General features: G+C 41.3%; 1 protein-coding gene across 3 annotated transcripts in view; it reads right to left on the bottom strand.

The window, feature by feature from the left end:
* MAGI2 (membrane associated guanylate kinase, WW and PDZ domain containing 2) overlaps window positions 1-23,954 on the bottom strand; it is a gene marked incomplete at both ends in the record, with an annotated part of 1,325,315 nt that overhangs the window by 91,846 nt on the left and 1,209,515 nt on the right. For all 3 annotated transcript variants that reach the window (XM_079710838.1, XM_079710839.1, XM_079710840.1), the window contains 4 exons: window positions 3,292-3,435; window positions 3,876-4,071; window positions 9,148-9,304; window positions 11,658-11,843. In XM_079710838.1, coding sequence (XP_079566964.1) covers window positions 3,292-3,435; window positions 3,876-4,071; window positions 9,148-9,304; window positions 11,658-11,843 — 683 coding nt within the window. The remainder of the gene's footprint in view (window positions 1-3,291; window positions 3,436-3,875; window positions 4,072-9,147; window positions 9,305-11,657; window positions 11,844-23,954) is intronic.

Here is a 23,954-nt window from a genome sequence, read left to right as displayed (position 1 = left end):
AAGGAAAAACAAAACAAAACAAAACTGTACAGTGTGTTCCAAACTTACTTGATCACAAAGCGTGTGTTTAGTTTGGGCACAGAGGCAATAATGCATGAACACTGAAGGTGAAGGAATCACAGTTAACACGAAGAAATATGCCTGAGTGTTTTAAAGGTTGGGAAGGACCTGGTGCTAGCTTCTCTTCTTCTTGAGCTTATTTTTAATGTAACCTGTGAATGTCTAGTTCACCTACTTTTCTCAGAAGTCTTGGAACTTTATGAACCAAGCCATAATACCCATGGAGTGAACAGCTGCCTTATAAGCATCATCTGCACAGATATTTAAGATCTATATGTATCTGGGCAACAACGGTATCAAGGGGGAATTTTATAATAAGTTCCTAATTATTTTCACTGTTGAATTCCCAAATTGGTAACCTGTATGTTATCGAGTTTATGCATTAAAATAATCAAAGCATTGAGTCATGCAAATATTAATCTATCCTGGTCCTTGCTGAAATAATTCAAACACATCTGTGAATTAAAGGTTATTGCTAATTAGTAAGTGCTAATGAAGGTAGAAAAGATTAGCTTTAAATGATTAAATTTGATAATAAACATGAAAACAAGATCTGAATTAGTTATGTGCTATGATCAAGAACAACTGTTGATCTTTAACTCTACAGATACAAAATATTTATCAAATTCAAACAGTAGTTAATACGTTTGTATTATCTAGTAGCACCTTTGAACTTACATGATGAAGTAGTTTCCTTCCCTGACATGGAGTTTGTTACCCTAGACAAGTTCTCCGTTGATGCCGTAAGAATCCATGAGTAACAAAAACCCAAAACAGGCCTTCCCTGGTGGCGCAGTGGTTAAGAATCCGCCTGCCAATGCAGGGGACAAGGGTTCGAGCCCTGGTCCGGGAAGATCCCACGTGCCGCTGAGCAACTAAGCCCTTGCACCACAGCTACTGAGCCTGAGCTCTAAAGTGTGTGCTACGCAACAAGAGAAGCCACCGCAATGAGAAGCCCTCACACCTCAACAAAGGGTAGCCCCCGCTCGCCACAACTAGAGAAAGCCTGCGCGCAGCAACAAAGACCCAACACAACCAAAAAAGAATAAATAAAATAAACTTAAAAAAAAATCCAAAACGTGAATATTAAGTATAACCCTTAAAAGCAGAAAAAAGTCATCCATTCATCCCTGCCAAGTTCCTAGCCTTATTTTAAAGATCAGAAATAAAATCAAACAGTAAAATTGATCCACAGAATTTCTGTGACTTTCAAGTGACTTGTTGTCTTTGAGAATTAAAAGCTAGAAATATATATATATAGTCGTCCAAAATAAACACCCATATCTAAAACTGGCCATAATAACTCCTTTTGGACAGCTTGTACACAGAAAGAATGCGTTGCTTTATAAAAATGACATGGAAAATGGTGAAATATTGCTTATTTCTATAATCTTTAACAAGAAGTGAAAATACCATTTTCTGAAACCCAGGTAGAGCCTGCCATTTTTATCACCTGCCAGAAGAAAAGGCATCTTTCCTAAAATTGAGCACCTGCCTACAGAATTCTAAATCTGTGTTTCCATGGATTTAAGGACCTGAGGTAAACCATTGGAACAGGATGGAAAACTCCCTGGACAGGATCTAGGGGGAATGAACGAAGCCTGACCCACACACATCCTAACTGTGCCATACCTATGTCATGACAGCCTCCCTTTAGCTCAGTGGTTCCCAAACTTCAGCTTGTACCAGATTCACCTGGAGGTGGATCACACAAACACAGCCTGGTGGCCTCACTCCTAGAGTTTCTGATTCAGTAGGTCTGCGACGGGGCTGGAGAATCCGCATTTCTAACACATGCCCAGGGGATGCTGATGTCAGGGACCACACTGAGAACTACTGCTCTGGCTTAAATTTTATAAGAAAGAGTATTCTTTTTACATAAGAGCACTTCTATATTTAGGCTTCTATGCTTTGGGAGAACTGAATATATTGATTAGCCATTGCGACCATTTGTTATCAAATGTGGCCACCGTTTGGAACCCACACCTCTAAAATCCACTTGTGGTGTAAGGGGAGGTCCCCTCTCACAGGGCTCTGGTCATCTCACTCATGGCTTCTGTGCTGCGCTGTTTTCCACTGCACCACAAAGATTAATTTTGTTCTATCGAACCACTTGTGAGTTGGCTTTGCAGCATTGTTAACAAAGTGGGAACGGGGAGGCAAGAAACCATGCAGAGACTGATTCTAAAACCACATGCAGAAGGGGTAAGAGGAGACTGGTGTTGGATCAAGGTGGGGACTGTCATTCTCCTGAGTCAGCCTTGCCTGGGTTCAGATTCCAACTTGGATACTTCCCAGTTGTCAAGGGATTGTACAGGCATGGAGAAAAAGAGACACATGTACACTTTCTACTTTTGCACCATGGATGATTCACTGACTCGGAAATGAGACTATAGAAATGGCAGACTGGGTGGTAGGAATGTCAGTTCCATTCCACTGACAGGAGCAGTCGGTTGGTGAAACTCAGCCCAAGAATCTGAAGCTCTAGAACCCGAGAACCACAGCTTTTCTGTATTAACTTAAAGAGCAAGGAGGGAGGAGAAGAATCATTCTAGATTTTATTTCTAATAACTAACCTTTTCTATGTGCTTACTAGATGACATTTTATAGAGAGAGACTGACTAGTGTTCTGTATCGTTAGCAAGTTTTGTTTTGTACCTTGAGAGGAAGAATCAGTTATGCATCCACCAGGTGCCTCAAAGTAACTATTACATTAAAAATCCACCCTCAGCTTAAACTCGAATTGGAAAATGTTTGACTGCTACCATCTTTAAGGACAACGTGTATCCAAGAAGCCTCATTCCCCTTTCTCCTGCTTCTTTCTGCCCAACGTCAAAGCCCAAGCCAGTCAACTCCAAAGAAGTAGTCCCAAAGAAACACAAAAGAAGAAAAAAGCATGTGAAGAAAAAAGCATGACACTAAAAATAAATTTCAAAAGATTCAATCTCAGATAAAAACTGAATCCTCAAACCACGCAAAAAATTATGGAGCCATGTTTCCATTTCAAGCTATTTCTTAGATTACTTTGTTTTCTTTAGTTTGTTCTTTAGAGAAACATATATATATATATATATATATATATAAACACCATCTTGAGAGTTTTCAATTAGAAGCCATAAGAAGGAAAACAAGAGATCATTCTTAAACAATGTTTGGGCGAACCTTTAGAAAACACCACAAGGAGCGCTTCTTTCAGAATTAAGCAATTCTATAAAAAGAGAACACTCTTACCCTCATCCTTCCGTTTCTTATTGCTGGCCCGTCTTCTGCCAATCTCAACACGTACAGATCCATTTTGTATTCCCTTCCTCCACGAATACTGAATCCAAATCCTTTGGCTCCTTTCTCCATGTCCACAGTGAAATAATCAAAATCCTTTGGGGTTGGGGAGAAGATAGAATCAACAATTGTTTAATATCAGAGATGCTTCCCCGGACTGTCCCTCTGTTCTTCTCTCGCATAGTTAGCGTGTTCCAACTGACACGATATCGTGAGGAGTAATGTGATTTCACCATCTAGCAAAATGCAAGACAAGATTCCAAAGGCCTGAGCAGATCGGAACACAGTTTCCTCAGTCATTAAAAGAATTGCTGGGTAGCTTGTTTACTTTGGTACGCATCCTTCAGTACTCATCTGTTTACTGGGCAAACATGTAACTATTGCATATAGGCCTGAGTGATATTACCTCTCCTTTGAATTTTCTCATTCACTGCTGTGGAGCACCATAAATAAATGCACCAGAGTTGTGTGTGTGTATGAATGACAGGTCTGCTGATTGGAAAAATGAAATAAATGCAACGGGATCTTTGAGGTACCTGGGGCTGCCTGTAGTCTGACAGAGGGAACTGTCTGGTGTCAGGGGAGGGCTGCCTGTAGTCCAAGGGCGGGGCTTGCAGATAGTCCCCTCCTGGGGGCTGCCGGTAGTCCAGTGGGGGCTGCCTGTAGTCCGTGAACGGAGGCTGTCGGATATCTGGTTTCACATCTTGCCTTGCTTTTACTTCTGACCTGTAACTAAATGAATGGAAATGGTACTTGCTTTGGTATCTCAGCATTCTAAGGAGATTAGAACGACTTCAGGACCTCCAGGCATGGAGAGGCCACACCTCTTGTTGGTCCTTTTCATGTTCAGGATTATGAGAAGATTCAATAAATGATAAGTATTATTTTAAAATCTCTGACAAATGCCATACGGTATACTTTTCAGTTGGCTCCTTAAGAAATCAAGGTAAAAGTGATGGTCACTTAGAACTTTGTGGAAAAGGACTTACGGATAACCTTCTTTGACTCTACTATTTAAAAACTGTGCAACTGCAGCAAATCTAGGGACTCACACACTTAACCGTACATCCCCAAACAACAGTCTGTCTTAATATCAGTAAACCAACTGTCTCAATTTCTCTCTCTCTCTCTGACACACACACAGCATCCGTTACTTCATGAAAACAGGATTGAAGTGATCTCTAAATACTCTATGAATACCTAACTAAAGGCTGTTTTAACCTGTTAGCTTGGGGCTTTTTGAATGTCATACAGAGGTTAAAGGAGTGAAAGTAAGGTATAATCACCAACTACAAATCAAGCAGAAAGTCACTGGGTCATTGCTAAAAGTAGAAACATATCACACAGAGGTTTAAATACTAGACCGTAACTCTCGGGCTTAGTATCAGATACTATCATGGTCATTAGACAGAAGGAAAGGCAAAAGTGTTTATGTCTAACACTTGTCTTATTCTTGTTTCTAGATATTATTTCGTTTCTAGTTATTAATACATACAGAGACCAAAACTAATTGTTTAGTTCTGTTCTGTGAATCCAAATTGCTCTAAACTGAGGGGCTTCCAGGGCCAAAAAAGGGCTAAAGTAGCCAATACCTACCATTATGGGATCATTAATAAGATAAACTGAAAAAATTATCACCATAATATAGAGGCCACTTAACTCTGTAGTTCATTGCCTGTTGCCATGACAACACTCCATATAATGAGCTACTTAGGGATACAGGTCGATTAGAAAAACACATTCACACACTGATAGTGTATGGCAATAGATGTGTTTATTTGGGGTTTTGAAAGGGGGTTAGAAATGCAGTTATTTTAATAACGCTTTGAGTAGTTCCCATTTGTTACTTAACTTGCAGAAGTGACACATTCCTTTTGTGAGATGCATAATTTAGGCTTTGCTTTATACCTCAGCAAGCTGTCCACTCACCTACTGAGAGTGTGCATTCTGAGAATAGAATTATTTAAAATACGCTTTGAATAAGATGCTTAACTAGGCAAACGCATGAATTAAATAAAAGGAATTGTACTGGGTGACATTTGTTGGTGTGTGTCGGTTCCTTTTTAGAAATCATGTGCTTGGTGGTTTAGATGTCACATTGTTTTAAGTTATAGCACAGTCACTTTATTTTCATTATCTCTGTGGTATTGGTATGGAATATCCATTATGAGCTTTGTTTCCAACCAGATGTGTCATGAGGTATAGCAGAAGAGGGTGAGATGTTAAGAGTCTCCCCAGAGCCTTAGAAACAGGGACAGTTAGAACTTGTAACAGCAACCATCCAAGCCTGTCTCTGAGCATTCCCATTTCATTCAACAGTGCCACATGCAGGATTTTATGTTGAAGAAGAATTCTTTAATAAGGAAAATATACTTAATTTTTATGAGTGTTGTTAACTTTTAAATGAATGATACACTAGTTAGGGCAAAAGTTGTTACTCTGAATTTGTGAAACACTTTATTTTAAGGAGAACTCAGGATCATTAAAAACAAACAAACAGCCTCTTAAAAGTTCCTTTACTTATGAAAGGTTCGTAGGTTGTATATCAGTATAACTCTTTGTAGCTATTAATTCGCTATTAAAGAGACTTTAGAGATGATAAAACCAGACTGCTAATGGTAAATTCTAGCAGAATTTTATGGTATGAATAAGTTCCAGAATCAAAAAATGCTGCCCATGTGGTAGGGGATCTTACGGTGGGCTTTTGCCTCATGTGGGCCTTTCAAGAATTGCTTCCAGGGCTTCCCTGGTGGCGCAGTGGTTGAGAGTCCGCCTGCCAATGCAGGGGACAGGGGTTCGTGCCCCGGTCCGGGAGGATCCCACATGCCGCGGAGTGGCTGGGCCCGTGAGCCATGGCCGCTGAGCCTGCGCGTCCGGAGCCTGTGCTTTGCAACGGGAGAGGCCGCGACAGTGAGAGGCCCGCGTACCGCAAAAAAAAAAAAAAAAAAAAAAAAAAAAGAATTGCTTCCAGCCTGCAGCATCTTAGTGCACAAAGTCTATGAAAGAAGTCAATTTCCAATGCTTTCCACTAATCTTGCTATTTAAAAGAAGTAAATAATGATTGCCTTTGCTGGGAAGGTGATCTCTGCTATTTATACTTAGTTTCTGAATATATTACACAAGGGCTGTTTGTTGTTTTCAAAAAATGCTTTTCCTTGAACAGGATTTTGCTTATGTTCATATTAAAATTATTTTGTTTCCTGAGCACGCACCAAAAGGATGTTATGAGACAGAGAAACAAGTAGAGGTGTGCAGAGTGTCAGGAGGAAGCCAATTCAAGAGTAAATAAGACAGGATAAAATATTCACTTCTCCTAACTCATAAGATAAAAATTTGCGAGCAGATTGTCACTTTATTTTATCTCACTTTAACATGGAAACTGGCTCAATTTGACATGTAGGTGGGCACTTCTTGTACAAATGAATTAATAGGAAATTCATACTGTGTGCTTGGCCTACAAGTTGTCTTGGAGACATCTGTATGTAGCCTGATCTAGAAAAAGGCAAAGAGTTTCTCTCTGATACCATGATCATTTTTTAAATGCAGCTAGAAAAATGGTTCTAGTATCTGTAAGATTATGGAATCTCTTCATTCATTTGGAAAAGAGCCACCTACTAACAATCAAACAGCAAAGCCAGGAAACCTCAGTGCCAGGAAAGGACCCTAGAACAGGAGTGGGCACTTTCCAGGCATTTAATATTACTGAAGCAAAAATAGCTAAGAACTCTGGGTAAATTTGTTGGTAATTTATAGAAATTTGGACCAGGTCAATCTGTTAATCCCAGAGTCAGGAAATATTTTATCCCACAGTCAGGCAAAACAAAAACAAAGACAAAGACAAAAACAAAACCATCCAGAGGCTGTTGCTTCTTTGACAGGGGCTGAGGCCCCGGTTGTAACTAGTAGCCGATGGGGACAGGAGAGTGGCCTTGCCCATTTGTCATTCTCCCCACTGAACTATAACACACTAGGGATGAGATTACCCACCCACAGGCCAGAAGCAAGAGTCCAATTTCAGGAAAGTTTAACTCTGGAAAGGGAAGACGCAGTCGTGGCTGGGAGGTTTAACTGACAGTGGCAGAGCCAAGTGGAAGCGTCTGAAGCTGGCTCGGGGACTGCTGGAGCGCTCAGGTGCTTCCTCCTAAATCTAAAGTGAATCCCAGGGAAACCCAGTGCAATGTGTCCAAACAACACATGGTGAAAGCAAACACATCTGGGCCTTATTACTGAGGCACCCAGGACATACTCCTCTTCTGGACTGTCAAATTCTTGCCTCTGGGCTTCCCTGGTGGCGCAGTGGTTAAGAATCTGCCTGCCAATGCAGGGCACACGGGTTTGTGCCCCGGTCCGGGAGGATCCCACATGCTGCGGAGCGGCTGGGCCCGTGAGCCGTGGCCGCTGAGCCTGCGCGTCCGGAGCCTGTGCTCCGCAACGGGAGAGGCCACGACGGTGAGAGGCCCGCGTACCGCAAAAAAAAATAAAAATAAAAATTCTTGCCTCTGTATCATTTACCTTATGGGGCTTAGTCGTTTTTCTTCCCTGGACTATATTAAAACCATAAACAGCTGAGGACAATAGATATTTATGTTTCTATGAAAGCAAATGGGAGAAATCAGAATAGAACAGGGCTTCATGGAAAGAACACTTCTGGCACAGGGCAAGCATTGGCTTTGCAACATTGTGAGTGGAAAATCTAGAAAGTTCTGGGACTCAAAAACTGGGTCTCACTTCATCTTCCCCAACAGGGAGGCAGGAGATGGGTAGCAGATGTTCAGAAAACGTTAGAATCACGGAAAGGACCAGTGAGGGTTTTGTTTTCAGAGATGTTCCCGTGGATTGTTCTATTTTTTCCTTCGAAAGGGCAAAACCAACATGGGAACATGTCTTCATCTCTTTCTTTACTGGCGCAACCTAACCCAGGCTCCCCGTTACACACACGTCTCAATAAGAAGACAGTGTTGTTTCCCTATGGCAACCTTTTATTCTGCAAGTTCACAAGGCCTGATCACATTAGTTCGTGATGTGAAATGGAAGAATCTCATGAGACCGTGGGCAGGTGGATATAAGGTGAAATGCAGTAAAAATACTAACTTACATTCATGCTCACAAATCCTTCAACGTTTCCCACCTCCACACCACCGTTATCCTCCGAGCCATCACGTGCATGGCTCGGTGGCCACGGTGGCCACTTCTAACTTCATTCATTCTGATCAGCCTCCAGTGTGCTCTCTACGGGGCCAACTGAGAGATCTTGAAAAGCTACTCCAAGGATGTCAGTCCTCAGCTTAAAACCCTCCAATGACCTCTCACAACACGTACGATAAAGATCAAAATCTTTAACAAACCTATGAGACCCTTTAGGGCAGTTCCCCACCAGCCAGCCTCCCTGGTTTCATCTCAAACCATGCTCCTGCCCGTCTGCCCCCACTACACTGGCCTTATTTCCCTCCTTCGTGCTTGCATACTCCCTCCTGCCAAAGGGCCTTTGTATATGATACTGTATATTGTATCTATGACTCCGTCTGGACCCTCTTTAATGTGCTCTACAGCTAGGTAAACCCTACTCATCTGCAATGATGCATCATTTCCTCAGGAAAGCTTCTCTTACTGTGAAGGATAGACACCTGTATTTGCTAATGAAACTACGTTTACAACATACATACAATCTCAAAATCACACAAAGGTGTACACGGTGATTTCTACATTATGCAAATCTCTCTCCTGCCTGTGACCTGTCCTCTGTCCCAAACTCTCTCTCCCTCCACGTCCCTCACTACTCAGCAGCAGAAAAGCCAGAGGAGACTTTACCTGTTTTCATGTCCTTGCAGCTGAAGCGGCTGAGGAGGAGCTGGCTGGGCGACAGGACTGTTGGGGGTGGCCGGGCTGGGCTGGGCCAGGGGGCTGTGCTGCTGGGCCAGGGGGCTGTGCTTCTCTGAGCTGGGCGCTGAGGCTGGGCTGTTGAGCTCTGCAGTGGGAAACCAAAGAGGCAAATGCAGTCAGGTTGGCATTTTTTTTTTTTTGCAGTACGCGGGCCTCTCACTGTTGTGGCCTCTCCCATTGCGGAGCCCAGTCTCCGGACGCGCAGGCTCAGCGGCCATGGCTCACGGGCCTGGCCGCTCCACGGCACGTGGGATCTTCCAGGGCCGGGGCACGAACCCGTGTCCCCTGCATCGGCAGGCGGACTCTCAACCACTGCGCCACCAGGGAAGCCCCAGGTTGGCATCTGATAAAGGGCAACAGGTGGCCAGAGTTGGTTCCTCTGCTTTGTCACATGACTCAGGGCTTTGGTTCTTCTAGTTTCTGTTAGGCTTTAAGATAACGGCTTAGACTTAGCAAGTTCTAAGACCACTCCCGGAATGAGTATTCTTCCATTAACCATGAGGGTGCTGAACAAGGTTATGAACAGAATCTCTCGTCATTTTGTCAGAAGAAAAGATTACCATGAAAAACTTATTAAAACGATGAAAAATCATTCAAAGGAGTAAGCTCTAAAATATATTCTATTTGTTCCAGCATTACTTGCTGCAAGAAAAGTGTTTTAGCCACTACTTTTTGGTTGTGATGAGAAGTCCTACCAGTATTCCAAAGTTTGGATAAGGAATTAACCATCAGAAAAGTAAGTGCTTTTCACAATCCTTTCTTCAGTTCCTTGTTTGTCTTATTGTCTAATAATCCTCTGGACTCCATGGTTCTCCGGAAAGAAAAAAGAACATTGGACAGAGGAAGGTTCATAAGTTGTTCTCTGTTAAAACTGCTTCTTGGTCTTTCTTGTTTAGCATCAAATTTTCAACTGAAGTTATCTCTCCATGTTGGAATAAGAGCAGGACAGACATATTTCATACTGGGAAAAGGGAGAAGCCAGTCTTTTGTGACCAATTTTGCTTAGAGTTAACTTCTGTTGAATATTTTATACATACTGTTGCCTGCAGATAGCAAGTTAAAAATGGTCTTTTTTTTTTTTGGCTGGGTGACCAAAAAGAAGTGATCTATTAGCATTCCCTTATAAATCACTCTCCCCTTTCTTTGCTCTCACCCTAAATTTTAAAATTTCTTCTCCACTTGTATCATCAGGGTTTCTCAACCTTGGCACCACGGACACTTGGGGCCAGATAATTCCTGCTGTGGTGGGTGGTCCTAGGCTCTGTAGGATGTTTACAGAGCAGCATCCTTGTCCTCTACCCACTAGACACCAGTAGCACCACTGGCCCGATCATGACAACCAAAAATGTCTCCAGACATTGCCAAATGCCCCTTGGGGGGCCAAAATCACCTCCACTGAGAATCACTGTTTTATATTTAAAGGCAGGTGGCTGTTGATCCCTGCTTGTTAGATAGTCCCCAGAGGAAAGGAGGAGACCGAGTAAACCAGAGGGGACAAAGGCGAGTGAGCCCATTCTTCTCCATGTGGGCACTGTGGTCCACTCACCAGCGAGCTCCAGAGGCTGAATTCACAAATGTCACTAATGAGCCAGCAGCTAGTAATGAACCCACTGTGTCTGGAAATGGTGAACCGATGGTGAATCGGTGCTCAGAGAATTCCACGGCCCCTTAAGGCATGGCTGTGAGTTGTGATGCTCACTACTCCTCAAGCCTCAGGGGGGAGTCCTTGTACAGAGGAATTCAAAAGGCTAAGTGGGCATTTACAATTCTTATCAGCTGCAACATTTCCTAAAGGAGCTCTCTTTATACCACAACTTCCTCAAGCTTTTCAACATCGATCTGACTTGGAAGAATCCTCCAGAGCTTAACTGTTCACAGGAATATTTTTTTTTTCCGTCAGATGTGTAACTTTATCATCTCTGTTGAATGGGTTCTGGCTTCATAGAACCATAAAAACAGCACTCCCGGGCTTCCCTGGTGGCGCAGTGGTTGAGAGTCCGCCTGCCGATGCAGGGGACACGGGTTCGTGCCCCGGTCTGGGAGGATCCCACATGCCGCGGAGCGGCTTGGCCCATGAGCCATGGCCATTGAGCCTGCGTGTCCGGAGCCTGTGCTCCGCAACGGGAGAGGCCACAACAGTGAGAGGCCCACATACCGCAAAAAAAAAAAAAAAACAAAAAAAAACAAAAACAAACAAAAAAAAAAAAACAGCACTCCCGGGACCAAAGGGAGTGACCGGATAAGCCAGGGCCTTGGGATTCACACTAGTTATCCACAACACCACATAGCTTGATCTTTGAATGAAACTGGTACTGAGTAAACAGGATATGGGTTGCAACAGGGTGTTAAGTTTTGCAAACATGGAAAGAACAACTTGTGACTTTCTGACACCCTGACCACAGCCAGGTGGGCTCCACGGCCCCCGTGCGGGCACTCACCCTCCTGAGGAATGATGCGAAGGGTGACGCTAAGACCTGCATCCTTGATGAGCTTCACGATGTCAGCGTGAGGCATGTTGATGATAGACTGGCCGTTCACGGCTAAGATCCGGTCTCCCACTTTTAGTTTTGCACAGCGATCTGCAGGACTCCCATCAATGATGCGTCCGATTTTATGTGGCACAGCTACAAAAACATCCCCGACAGAAACAGGTATCAGGAGCATTACCAGGACATGTTTTACCTTTGAGTAATCAGCGCATAGGAAAAAATGCAATATCAGAATTCTTCCTTTTGTCAGTGTATGTGCCTCTTGAGATTACAATCATCCCTATCAAATACAGCTCTGTGCATACTCCTGACACCACAGTCTCTAAATTCAAGTCCTTCGCAGTGATGGGCTAATTCCAAACACACGGGCCATCAGAATCACCCTAGGATTAAAAATACAGCTCTTTGGGTCTTATCCTAGACCTTGCAAATCAGAATGCTCATGTAGGAGGGGAGGACAATGGATTTTCAAGAAGCTCCTCAAGAGATTCTAATACATACAAAAAATTGAGAACCACAGACTTAGAACGCTGGGTCCAAAGAGCTCATACTCTAGGGACAACAATACAGTTCAGAAAAATATAATAAATGCTGGGAACTTCATATCTACCCTTTTCTGTTTTACTGAGAGGAGAAAACAAGAAAGGGAGAAAAATACTTATATGGGAATTAGCCAGCTGGTGAAGAAGTTATGACCAACTTCCTACTTATCTACTGAACTGTAGTTTAAAGGTTGATGCAGTTTTCAACTATTACCTCTTCTTTCTGATTCAATGCAAGTGGTGCTGAGATCTTGCTAATATCTGGTAGATAATATATGTCATCAAATCTAAGATGTCATCGATGCTAAGATATACCTTTCTTTTATGGACAACAAGAAAGAAATATAGAAAAAAAACCCTACTCTGGCAATTAAACAATGACACTTTGACGTATCATACTAATTTTTGAAATATTAAAATATGAAAAATGTGTGTTACAATTGATGAAATATGGTATATGTCTCTTTATTTTATTTATTTATTTATTTATTTATTTTGCGGTATGCGGGCCTCTCACTGTCGTGGCCTCTCCCGTTGCGGAGCACAGGCTCCGGACGCGCAGGCCCAGCGGCCATGGCTCACAGGCCCAGCCTCTCCGCGGCACGCGGGATCCTCCCGGACCGGGGCACGAACCCGCGTCCCCCGCATCGGCAGGCGGACTCCCAACCACTGCACCACCAGGGAAGCCCTATATGTCTCTTTAAAACAATGAAAATTCATTTTCTTTTTCATTATTCATTCATATATGTGGGGAGAGCCAGGTTCTTGGGGATATAGATTTTCTAGCAGGTTGACTCGTATTCAATGTCATTGTTTGAGTTCCTACCAGGTTATCTATTCCTGGGGTTGGACATTAATAGTGCACAGTGTCCCTATAAGTGCCCTCAAGAAGCTGACCATATAGAAAGCTGTTTTCTTTCCTTTTTTACTTCAAGACAGGAGCCCCAGTGGGGAAATTGCCTGTCAATGACTTGTTGCTCTCCCTGTGGAAGTCAGGGACTGACTTCATCTGCATAAAAAGGCAAAGATGCACTCCACCGTTCATCATGCTCCAGGGATGTCTGTCCCTTAAACCCTCAGTCTTGTGTATGTGTTACAGTGAAAGGCAAAACATCAGCTAATGGCCATGGTATGGAAGGACAATCAGAGAGTTAATGAACCAATACCTTGATCATATTTCTGCTGTGAAAGGTTACAGGTAGCATATGAAAATATTGGCTGAGCCTGCATCTCTGAAGTGAAACTCATCATGTTGCAAGCTCAAACACAGTTTTATTTACCACAAGCATGGATGGCTTTAATTAAGAACACCTTACTTAAAGCATACTAATGACCATCCGACAGTCTTAGGACAATATACTGCTCAAGTAGAAATGTAATAAGAACTCATTCATTTACTAATTGCATAACATGATATGGGTGTTGCAAGCTGTTTGGCCTTCACCTGTAATTAGAGTGAACTTTTGTTCCTGTTTTTGCCCCCTTTCATGTTCAAGAGTGTCCTGGAACAGTCAATAAATGATATGATCTCCTGGGTCATAATGCGTATATTGTTACCTATGACGACCTTTGAACAACTACATGACCTCTCTGAGTTTCTGTATTTCAACAGTAAAATTGGGATAATAATATAGTTGACCTCACAGGATGGTTCTGAGAAGTAAATGAGTTATCATACATAAAATGACTAGAACAGTGCTTGGCATTAAGAATTGCTAAGGATTAACTTTTCGTTCATTCTTTTTATTACGATTATTTTTAAGTGTTTCCGATATCACTGTTGACGTGTGCGTGTTTGTACGTAGGCACCAGCTCGAATTCTGTCTGCGTGGGGTAAACCTGTAAAAACAGCTAAAACAGCTTCATTTGGGAAAGAGAGATACGTTTTGTGGAAAATACAGACACTAGATGAGGTCAAGAATCCTGTTTGCTTTTCTCAGGTTTCACAAAAAAGGTGTTGCAGGTCTCTGTAGGAAAACACCAACTTATAAGTAAGAGTTTATCATCCAAAGGGAAATCAGCCTAATACAGATCTCTTCTGTATATGATGCATTATCCACATTGAGCCTTATACACACACACACAATATTATAACTACATTAAAATAAATACAATTTGATCTTCAACAAACCATATGAGATACCTGATAGCATTATCATTGCATGTTTACAGTGGAGGAAACTGAGGCATGAAACAGTCCGCAATTTGCCCAAGGTCACATAGGCTGGCCAGGGTTTAGAATCCCAGACTGTCAGATTCCACAGCCTTTGCTCTTAAGCAGAGCCCCGTGCTGCCTCTCCCGCCCTCACCATCCCCTCCCTCCACTCGAGTGCTCCCTGAGCGCCCAGTGCTTTCATTTGGTGAGTGCAGGCTGCCTCTAAGGAGGGAATCTAAATGCTTCGCCAGTGGCCCTGATTGGGGGAGAGTGAAAGGCAGGAGCTTTGCTTAAAGTGGTTTCTTTGTGGCAGCTGTCTTTTTTTTTTTTTTTTTTTTTTTGCGGTACGCGGGCCTCTCACTGTTATGGCCTCTCCCGTTGCAGAGCACAGGCTCCGGACGCGCAGGCTCAGTGGCCATGGCTCACGGGCCCAGCCGCTCCGTGGCATGTAGGATCTTCCCGGACCGGGGCACGAACCCTCGTCCCCTGCATCGGCAGGCGGACTCTCAACCACTGCGCCACCAGGGAAGGTGGCTGCTGTCTTTTGACAGGCAAGGCATGAGGAGAAGAGGGCAGAGAGGAGAGAACAGGGAAACTGGACGGCGCCTCAGATGCCATTTAGCGAGGACTTCACATCGTAGTGTCGTTCCTTTGAAGTAATTTCTTTGGGTATTAGAAACACTCACATTTGAAATGAAATTAAAAAATACATTTCAAAACACATGCAAATGATATATGGATGATTTGCTGTTTTGAATTATTCATGCCTCTGCTTCCCTCCATTACTGTGTATCATTTATAATTTACTGGGCATGAAACTTCAAACATTTCAAAACAAGATTTCGTACACACACAGACACACACAGACACACACACACTAAGCTATTATTTGTTAGTATCCAGGGACTGTATTAGGAACTTATTTTAACTCCTTACAGCTACAATGTGAAATAGCTGTAAAAATTTAATAATCATGTTTATTTAACCGTTGAGAAAAAAAAAATGTCAAAGCCAGGATTCAAACCCACACCTGTGGCTTCAAATCTCGGGGTTACTTCCTTCTTTTTTTAATATGTGGCAGGTTGAAAGCAATTTGAATTATGAGCAGTGAAGACTGACTGATGAGACTTAGCTCAGGAAGCATGCTGCTTGCGATTTCAAGATGAAAGTTTCATTCTAAATAGAATTATTTGCATAGAGTGATAACGCTTAGTTTCAAGGCCATTTTCACTTTATTAGGGTAGGTAGCATAAAAACTAAAATAAATCAATAAAGACCAAGATAAAAGAATGAAAACTAAAATAAATTCTATGGCAGACCCATGGAATGATGGAGTGGCTTACATAATATCTGAATGAGTACACAATGTAGAAATGTACATCCAGTCATTGAAGTGCTTGAAATGGTTTTGTTCAAATTGTTTTCTATTGGCATTTACGTTAATAAAAACAGTATTTGAAACTCTTGGCCGCTGAAGACAGCCTCACCTTCCTTTACCAGCATTTCCCTTACATGTGTAAGTACATCAAATGCTGCTGTACAACAAATCATTGACAAGGGGTGTGCTCAGAGAAGTTTCTCTCCGAAAACAAGACGCAGCTCCGTTTGCTCAGTCCTGAGGTCTACAGAGCTTATGACCTAAGTGCTTTCTGTGCATTGCTAATGGAATTACAGAGCATGGAGGAGGCCCTGACCTTGGTTTCTATTATTGGGATGAATGGTACTCATTAATGCTCTTAGAATTGATGACTAAGGTAATGCCGGAGCATAGTCCATGTAGACAGCATGCCTTCCAGACATCGTCTGTCGGGCATTAACATAAATCAAGTCTCTGGATCAGGCTTCTTGACACAGTGTGCTTAGGATACGCAGATATTTGGGAAAAGTTGCAGTGTCATGCAGCTTTGGACATACTGACATTTGGGAAGGAGACAATGTATTACCAGTTAGAAATTTCCCTTTAATTGCAAATCACATAAGTTCTGGATATAGAAACCCATCTTTTTTCCTTCTTTATTCATTTCTGGGTAAAACACTACTGTGCACTTACACTGCAATATGTTGTATATTTTCCTGTAGATAAGTTGATTCTTTTGGCACTGCCCAACACAGAACACTTGTTTTAGTAGGAATATTCAGACATAATCAGTTGGACCAGATGCTCTCTAAATTGGTTCTAAAGGCCTGGATTCTTTGGGTCTTTAGCCACAACCACTACAGGAAGCAACGATCCTCCCTTTTGGCTGTTGGTTTCTCTTCTGGGACCATTTATGGTCTATCCAGGCTCCTTCAGCCATTGGTCAACCAATGAGCTCTTGTGTTCTATCTTGGGTCAGTTCCCATAAAGAAGGTGGGAGGTTTTTTTTTTCCTTTGGTGTTTTCCTCCTGAAGTTTTTGGTGATGGAGTATTCATGAAATTTTTAGCTGCACCACCCTGGTGGAAGGGAGTAGTGGATCTCCCTCCCACCTTTCCCCCCATATTTCCTTGCTGTCTTATATGTATTTCATTTCAGAGCAGGAAGAGCCTGTGACTCTTATTTACATTTAATTATCTCCTTGTTAACAGATCCCACAAAGTGGAGCTGTATATGGAGGAGAGCATTAGATGCAGAAAGTGAATTCTGCATCAATCATGTCAAACTTACAAGCGAGACATTTCTGAAGTGAACATGACAAAAATAAACACTTCAAAGGCAATCAGTAGCATAAACTGTCATTAGCTCACAATTCCATTAATTTGTGAAGGTTAAACAACAGGTCATTAGCTTAAAGAGGCAAGAGAAGTTAGTTTGGGTTTAGAATCTATGACCTGGCATGAAAAGAAAAATATTTTTTTAATTGGATGATTCCAGTTGGTTTTCTTAAAATACTCTGTGAAGATTATTTACTGCCTAGTTTTAAAATTGTGGGTTGGGGCAGGAGAATCAATTATTCTATCAACAACACATTGCTGCATAGCATCTTCTGAGTAACAGACACAATGCTAGGTGCAGTGGGGAAGACAATAATAAAATAAATACATGGTGTTTGCCCTCAAGAAACTCCCAGTCCAGTTGCAGAGACGAGGGATAATCATACAAAATATTTAAACTAAAACACAAATGGCAAATCTGTGGTAGAGGTAACATACAATAAGAGTAGAAAGGTGGGGTGAACTATTGAATCCCGGTGTGGACTCAGAGAGTGGTAAGAAAAAGGAAGGTCACTCTGGGGAAGAGAGGGCATAGTGCCCCTAGGCTAAGTCGCAGCTCCCTTAGTGAAAAACTCACGGTGGTAAAGGGGGTGCTATCAAATCCATGGAGGGAGACGCATGGAGAGGATGCTTTGTAGATGGCGTTCCTCCAACCCATCATTATGCTTCCCTATCTGAGATCCCAGATGTGAGGCCTTTGCCCAGCTCCTCTAGATACATAAGAAAAACAGAAGAGTAATTGTCACAGGGTGTTTCTGTCTAATAAATGATGATGAATACTGATTTTTTTTTTTTGCCTTCAGAAACCTGAGTCTAGTATTTTTTTTAACAAATGATTTGTTTATTTATTAATTTTTGGCTGCATTGGGTCTTCGTTGCTGCGCGCAGGCTTTCTCTAGTTGTGGTGAGCGGGGGCTACTCTTTGTTGCAGTGCATGGGCTTCTCACTGTGGTGGCCTCTCTTGTTGCGGAGCACGGGCTCTAGGTGCGCGGGCCCAGTAGTTGTGGCTCACAGGTTCTAGAGCGCAGGCTCAGTAGTTGTGGTGCAAGGGCTTAGTTGCTCTGCTGCATGTGGGATCTTTCCGGACCAGGGCTCGAACCCGTGTCCCCTGCATTGGCAGGCGGACTCTTAACCACTGTGCCACCAGGGAAGTCTGCGAGTCTAGTATTAATCTTGCTTATTTTCCATCTCTTTCATTCCTAGACGTCCCGAATGAGAGTGTTCTATGGTGACATTTAGCTAGATGGTGTCCCTTCCTGGAGTGTGACACAGTATCCTTTGAAAGAGATTTTCTTGGTCGTCAGGGGGTGAAGATGTAGGAAAAACATGTATTTGGTGTTTTAAAAAAATTGTGGTAAAATTAAGAAAAAGCACACTGCATGCCTTGTTTTCCTCTAGAAGTCTGTAAAATTCAGATTTCCAAAAACGAAAACGTCTTCCCTGAATTTCATAGCCAAATGAGTTGTAATCCCAAACCGAGCAGCTGGCGTTTTAAGGACTGCAGATTCCAAAAGTGCACTTTCCCCCCTCCAGCACCCATGAGTCATTCTCTTGTGGTTGAACAGTTTAGTTCCTGCAGTTGGTAACAAGCAGATGGTCAGATGGGAGAATGGAAAGAGAGCCTCACCACTGGCAGTTTGGGAGGCCAGTCAAACTCATGTTTCTAAGGGCAGAAAGCACCATCTAAAAAGTTATTAACCACACAGTTGTAGAGAAAGAGACACTCATCAGCCATATCTTACAATGTATGCTACTATTTTGCTGAAAGTGAATTGGTAATCGAAAAAAATCTCATTGCATTAGGAACTGTAATTAGCTACTACTTGACTATCCTATCCTGGAACACGAGGTTGGCCTGGCATGGCTTCTTTGTTTGGAAAGATTTGGTGGACTTGTAGACACAGGGCCAGTTTCATGTGTGTGTGACCTGTGCAACCACACAGGTCTCTGCACTCAAAAGGGTCTTGTGTTGGGTTTAATAGTGTGCTGTCACCATCCTGATCTTCTTAACAATTTTTGAATAAGGACGTCACATTTTCATTTTCCACTGGGCCCTGAAAGTTATATAATTGATCCTATGTGGCTATATCCATAATATATTTCCTCTTCATATCACTCCATTGCTTTTACTGTCTGCAATGGAAGATGTAAAGGAGAATAGGGTAGAGTTACCAAGAAAAATTATCACAAAGGGTCGTGGGGGAAGGAGCAAAAACAATTTCTTTCTCCAGGGGTGGTTGCATTTCTCATTCCCATGAACATGACTAGAAGTAAGGTAGTCCAAATAATTTCTGCTATTTCTATTCTTAAAGATCCTTGATTCTTCACATGTTGATTCAAGAGGCCTAAAAATTACCTTAATTCTCTTATTCCGTTGTGAAAATATTCTCATAAGTCGATCATTACTGAGCATCTACAAAGCAAATATCCTTCTTTATCTTTCTTTAAATAGATTTTAATGTATGCTATCACATTTCAAGGAGTTTGTGTATTCTTTGCATATGCTTTACTTCCCTCATAATCTGACAAAATGTCTAGACATGAGAGTGGCAGGAACTAATGAAACTTCAGAATAGTCATGCTCCTCAAATCTATAGGTGCCAGAAGGGTATGCATGTGGGTATGTTGAGCTGGAGAGGAAGAGAATGGAAAAGCAGTTCCATTTCTAGATATTTAAGCCTTTATCTTCTGTAGAGATACATCTCGTTTTATTGTATATCCTAAGAAGTTACCTTTTACCTTGCTAATTTCTAGGTAGCTGGGGCATTCTGTTTTGGTCTGAAGTTGCTCTAGAAAATTTGTCCCTCTAAGTCAAATATCAACTCTAGTCAACATTTTTTGCATTTCCCTCCAAAGACCCTGAAAAGGATATATATTTCCATCACTTAGTTAAATCACCGACCCATGATTTTCCAGTCATGAGATAGAAGGTGAAATTCGGTGTCACTCAACTTGAATAATTTTAGTGAGTAAAACTGTATGGCTTTTAGTAAGTTTTGCTTACAAACAACCAAACAGCAAGATGACTCAGTAACAATGGAAAAACAATTTAGAGAGTTACTGATATTAAAATATGATGAAGCTTTCTTCCCTGCCCAACAGAAAAATAAGTGGTTTTGCTCCTTTTTAAACACAGTCACAGGGTTGAGATGTGGTACTATACATCCATTCCAAACATGCAAATAACTTTCAAAGGGTTAGTTGCTCAATTTTATAATGACAAATTTAGTTCCTGACTAAGAGGTTCTTTTTACTTACAATTTATTACAGAGGGCTTATCATATTATTGCTAGAAAATACTGGATTTTTGTACAAAATGAGAATTGTATAAAAATTTCAAAATTCATGTCATGATGTAAAAGGGGGCAAAGTAAACAGAATAATAGTACTGTCTTCTAATGATTGGAAATCTCATAATTAAAACAATTTAATTGAGGGAATATACGCACAAATTAAAAAAATAAAAGACAACCTAAATGCTTATAATGAAAAACCTTAGTCTCCCGCCCTAATCCTCCTCATCCTTTCTACTTTCTTCTTCACATTTCAAATTATATTATATGGCTATTTCTCAATTTGTCACCTTGGGTCAATAAACACTAACTTCCTATTATGATAGAGGATTTAGCACTCTCACCCTGCACCCCACCTCCTCTCCTTATCCCAATAGTTTTATCACTATTTTTAGTTAAACCAGTTATCATTGTTTCCAGTTGTACCATGGAAATATCATTCACTGTAGTGTTTCGTGATTCATTTCTTTCCTTCCTTCCAGCCTGAATCATTGTGTCTGATTGTATCATTCCCCTGCCCTCCTACCCCCACCCCCGCTTCTACAATATGCTGTCTCTATATTCTTAATTTTATCCCCCAAAGCTGCTCAAGTCATCTATGTAACTGAGCCTTCTGGAGACCTCCCTCCCAGAGGTAGGTCTGCTGCCCTCAAGTCCGCTCTTAGTGTTATTCCGGGGAATTCCTATTGTTCTCCAAGGTGGAATGCACAGTCTGTAAACCCTGAGCCTTTTTGTTGATTCACTCTTTCATTTTTCTAAAGCACATCCTACAGTATCTTCCTAAGAAACCATGCATGGGAGAAAGTAATTGTTCAGTATTTGATGTTTAAAAAATCATTTTTCCTTCTTCATTTGATAGAATTCTAGCTTAGAATTCTAGATTGTATGAAGTTCGAGATGGAAAAAATCATTTTTCCTCAGAAATGTGCTGGCATTGTTCTATTGTCTTCTAGCATCCAGTGTTGCTACTGAGAGGTCTGAACTCCTCAGGATTCTTTTTCCTTGTATATATTTATTTTTCCGTTTCCTTTCAGAAATGTTTAAGATTGTCCCTGTACTTTTTTGTGTTCTAAAGTTTTGCAGTGATGGATTTCGGTGTGGTTCTTTTCAGTATGGAGACATTTCTTTTAGTTTTGGTTTGGGGAACTTTTATTATACTATATCTTTCTGAAACTCTTATTAGTTAGATATTGGCTTCCTGGATTGATCTGTTAATTTTCTTATCATCTCTCTCAAACTTTGTTTCTTTTTGTCCTACTTCATGTGAGGTTTCCTTTACTCTACCTTTCAATCCTTCTGTTGAATTTTAAATTTTAGTCAAGATATTTTCAATTTCTAAGAATTCTTTCTTTAATCATATTTTTTATAGCATTCTATGTTTATTTTATGATGGTAATATCGTCTATCTCTCTATGTATTGTCGACTTAAAAGAAATGCACAATGTGAGAGTTGCAAGTTTTATTTGGGGCAAAATGAGGACTACAGCCCGGGAGACAGCACCCCAGATAGCTCTGAGAAACTGCTCCAAAGAGGCAGGGGGGAAGGTCAGTATATATGTGATTTTGGTGAAGGGGGAATACATGAAATCAAACACGTATTTTTTACAGAAGGTTTCTGCTAGTCTCGTGCAGGTTACTGCCAGTCATGAGGAGCAGACGTCACCGTGGAGGATTTTAGTGCTTCTCTAGATATGAGGAGATGCAAGAATTGGGCTCATAATATATTTTCCTGAAAATATCTAACTATCTGAAGACCTGTTCTGCCAGTTTTTCCCAGAGCACAGAGTGCCTCATTTCTGCTCCCCACCTGAACTTCTTTCAGGGGTGTTGAAAGTCAGCAGCTGTAGCAGCACATGATTTAATCCTTGTAGAGGCAGATGGCAAGTGCCAACGGAAAATGCCAATTTGTACTTGACAGTATATCAGTGAGCAATCTTTGAAGCTTTCTTTTGGTTCCATTTCTTCTAGTATTCTTTCATTATTGTTTGCTTGTTTTTCTGTTTTAAAAATACAAATTTCATGTCTGGTGGTCATGGTTGTTGTATTCCATTCTCTCCCAAGTTTTTAAAGTTCTGAGTTGCTGTGAGTTTCTAAAAAAAAATGAGCAGATCTGGGCTATCCATTTCTCTTTTTGGCTTCCTTTGCCCTACAAAATGAGTTGCCACTTTTTTTGTCTTTAAAATAGCTTCCCCACTCATGCTCATTCCCTTCTTCTTCATTTACTACCATTTTATTGGTTTCTAAGAAATGGGAAGAGTTAATGAGATCACTAATTAGAAATTGAAAATATCTTTTGTACATTTCAGTCAGTTGTTGCAATCAATATTTTGGTATACCAGTTAGAGATTTGGAATCTGTTTGGAAAAAATATATTGTCAATAATTTATGTACCCAAACTTTAAAAGTCCTGTTATCTCCTGTAGCCCTGACAGATAAAATACAAAAGACAACTGATTTCTTTTTTTTTTAACATCTTTATTGGCGTATAATTGCTTTACAATGGTGTGTTAGTTTCTGCTGTATAACAAAGTGAATCAGCTATACATATACATATATCCCCATATCTCCTCCCTCTTGCAAACAACTGATTTCTTCCAAGAGTTCAGAAAATGTCATAAAATTACATTTCATCAAGCCCAGGTATTGGGTAAAAAATGTTCAATGAAACCACACTTTCTTTCCTCTATATCTCTCGACTGCCTTTGAGACTTCACACCCATCAATGTACTTGGCTTTCCGTAATTTCTCAGCAGGCCCAGTAGAAATGGTTGATGGTTACAAGCAGGTGTTTCTGACAAGTCATGTTTCTCATTTTTACGGATGCAGTGTATTCTGTCTCTGCCATCTCCTTTTTCCCTTTTATAGCTTCTGAATTGTGTTTGTAAAAAGTCACTTGGCTATCTTCACACAGTTTCCTTGTTACAATAGGTAAATGTCAAAAGCCATCAGGTGCAATATCAGCTTTTTCATTGTATTCCCCTAAGCCCTCGGGTAGATAATAACTTCTTGCAATATTTTCTTAATGTAAACAGAATCAGATACTAAGCCAGGCAAATGATCCCTCCTGAGCCAGCTGTCCTTTTCAATATGTTATCCAGAAGATTACATGAATATTTATTGGCTGCTCAGTTTCCCACAGAAGCCAAATTCCATGAACAGGGTATATATCATGTTTTAACTTGAAATAATGTAATTTTGCTTGACTGAATAAAACTAAATATGAATAGGCCCTCAAGCAAAGTATTCAGGAGCTAGAAGATCTTGGTCACATATTAATTTTGAAAACAACTTGAAGTGTGACCTCTGAGTGGCCAAATAAATCACGTCAGAGTTTCCTTATTTGAAAAGTGAGACCATCACTGCATATAGTTTTTCTTTCTTATCCTTATCTTTCTTTCTTTCTTTTTTTTTTTTTTTCTTTTGCAGTACGTGGGCCTCTCACTGTTGTGGCTTCTCCTGTTGAGGAGCACAGGCTCCGGATGCTCAGGCTTAGCGGCCATGGCTCACGGGCCCAGTCGCTCCGCAGCACGTGGGATCTTCCTGGACCAGGGCACGAACCCGTGT

Source organism: Hyperoodon ampullatus (assembly GCF_949752795.1).
Source record: "Hyperoodon ampullatus genome assembly, chromosome: 9".
Lineage (NCBI taxonomy): Eukaryota > Metazoa > Chordata > Mammalia > Artiodactyla > Ziphiidae > Hyperoodon > Hyperoodon ampullatus.
The sequence above is the reverse complement of the archived record's forward strand: the minus strand, read 5'-3'. Positions and strand labels throughout refer to the sequence as shown.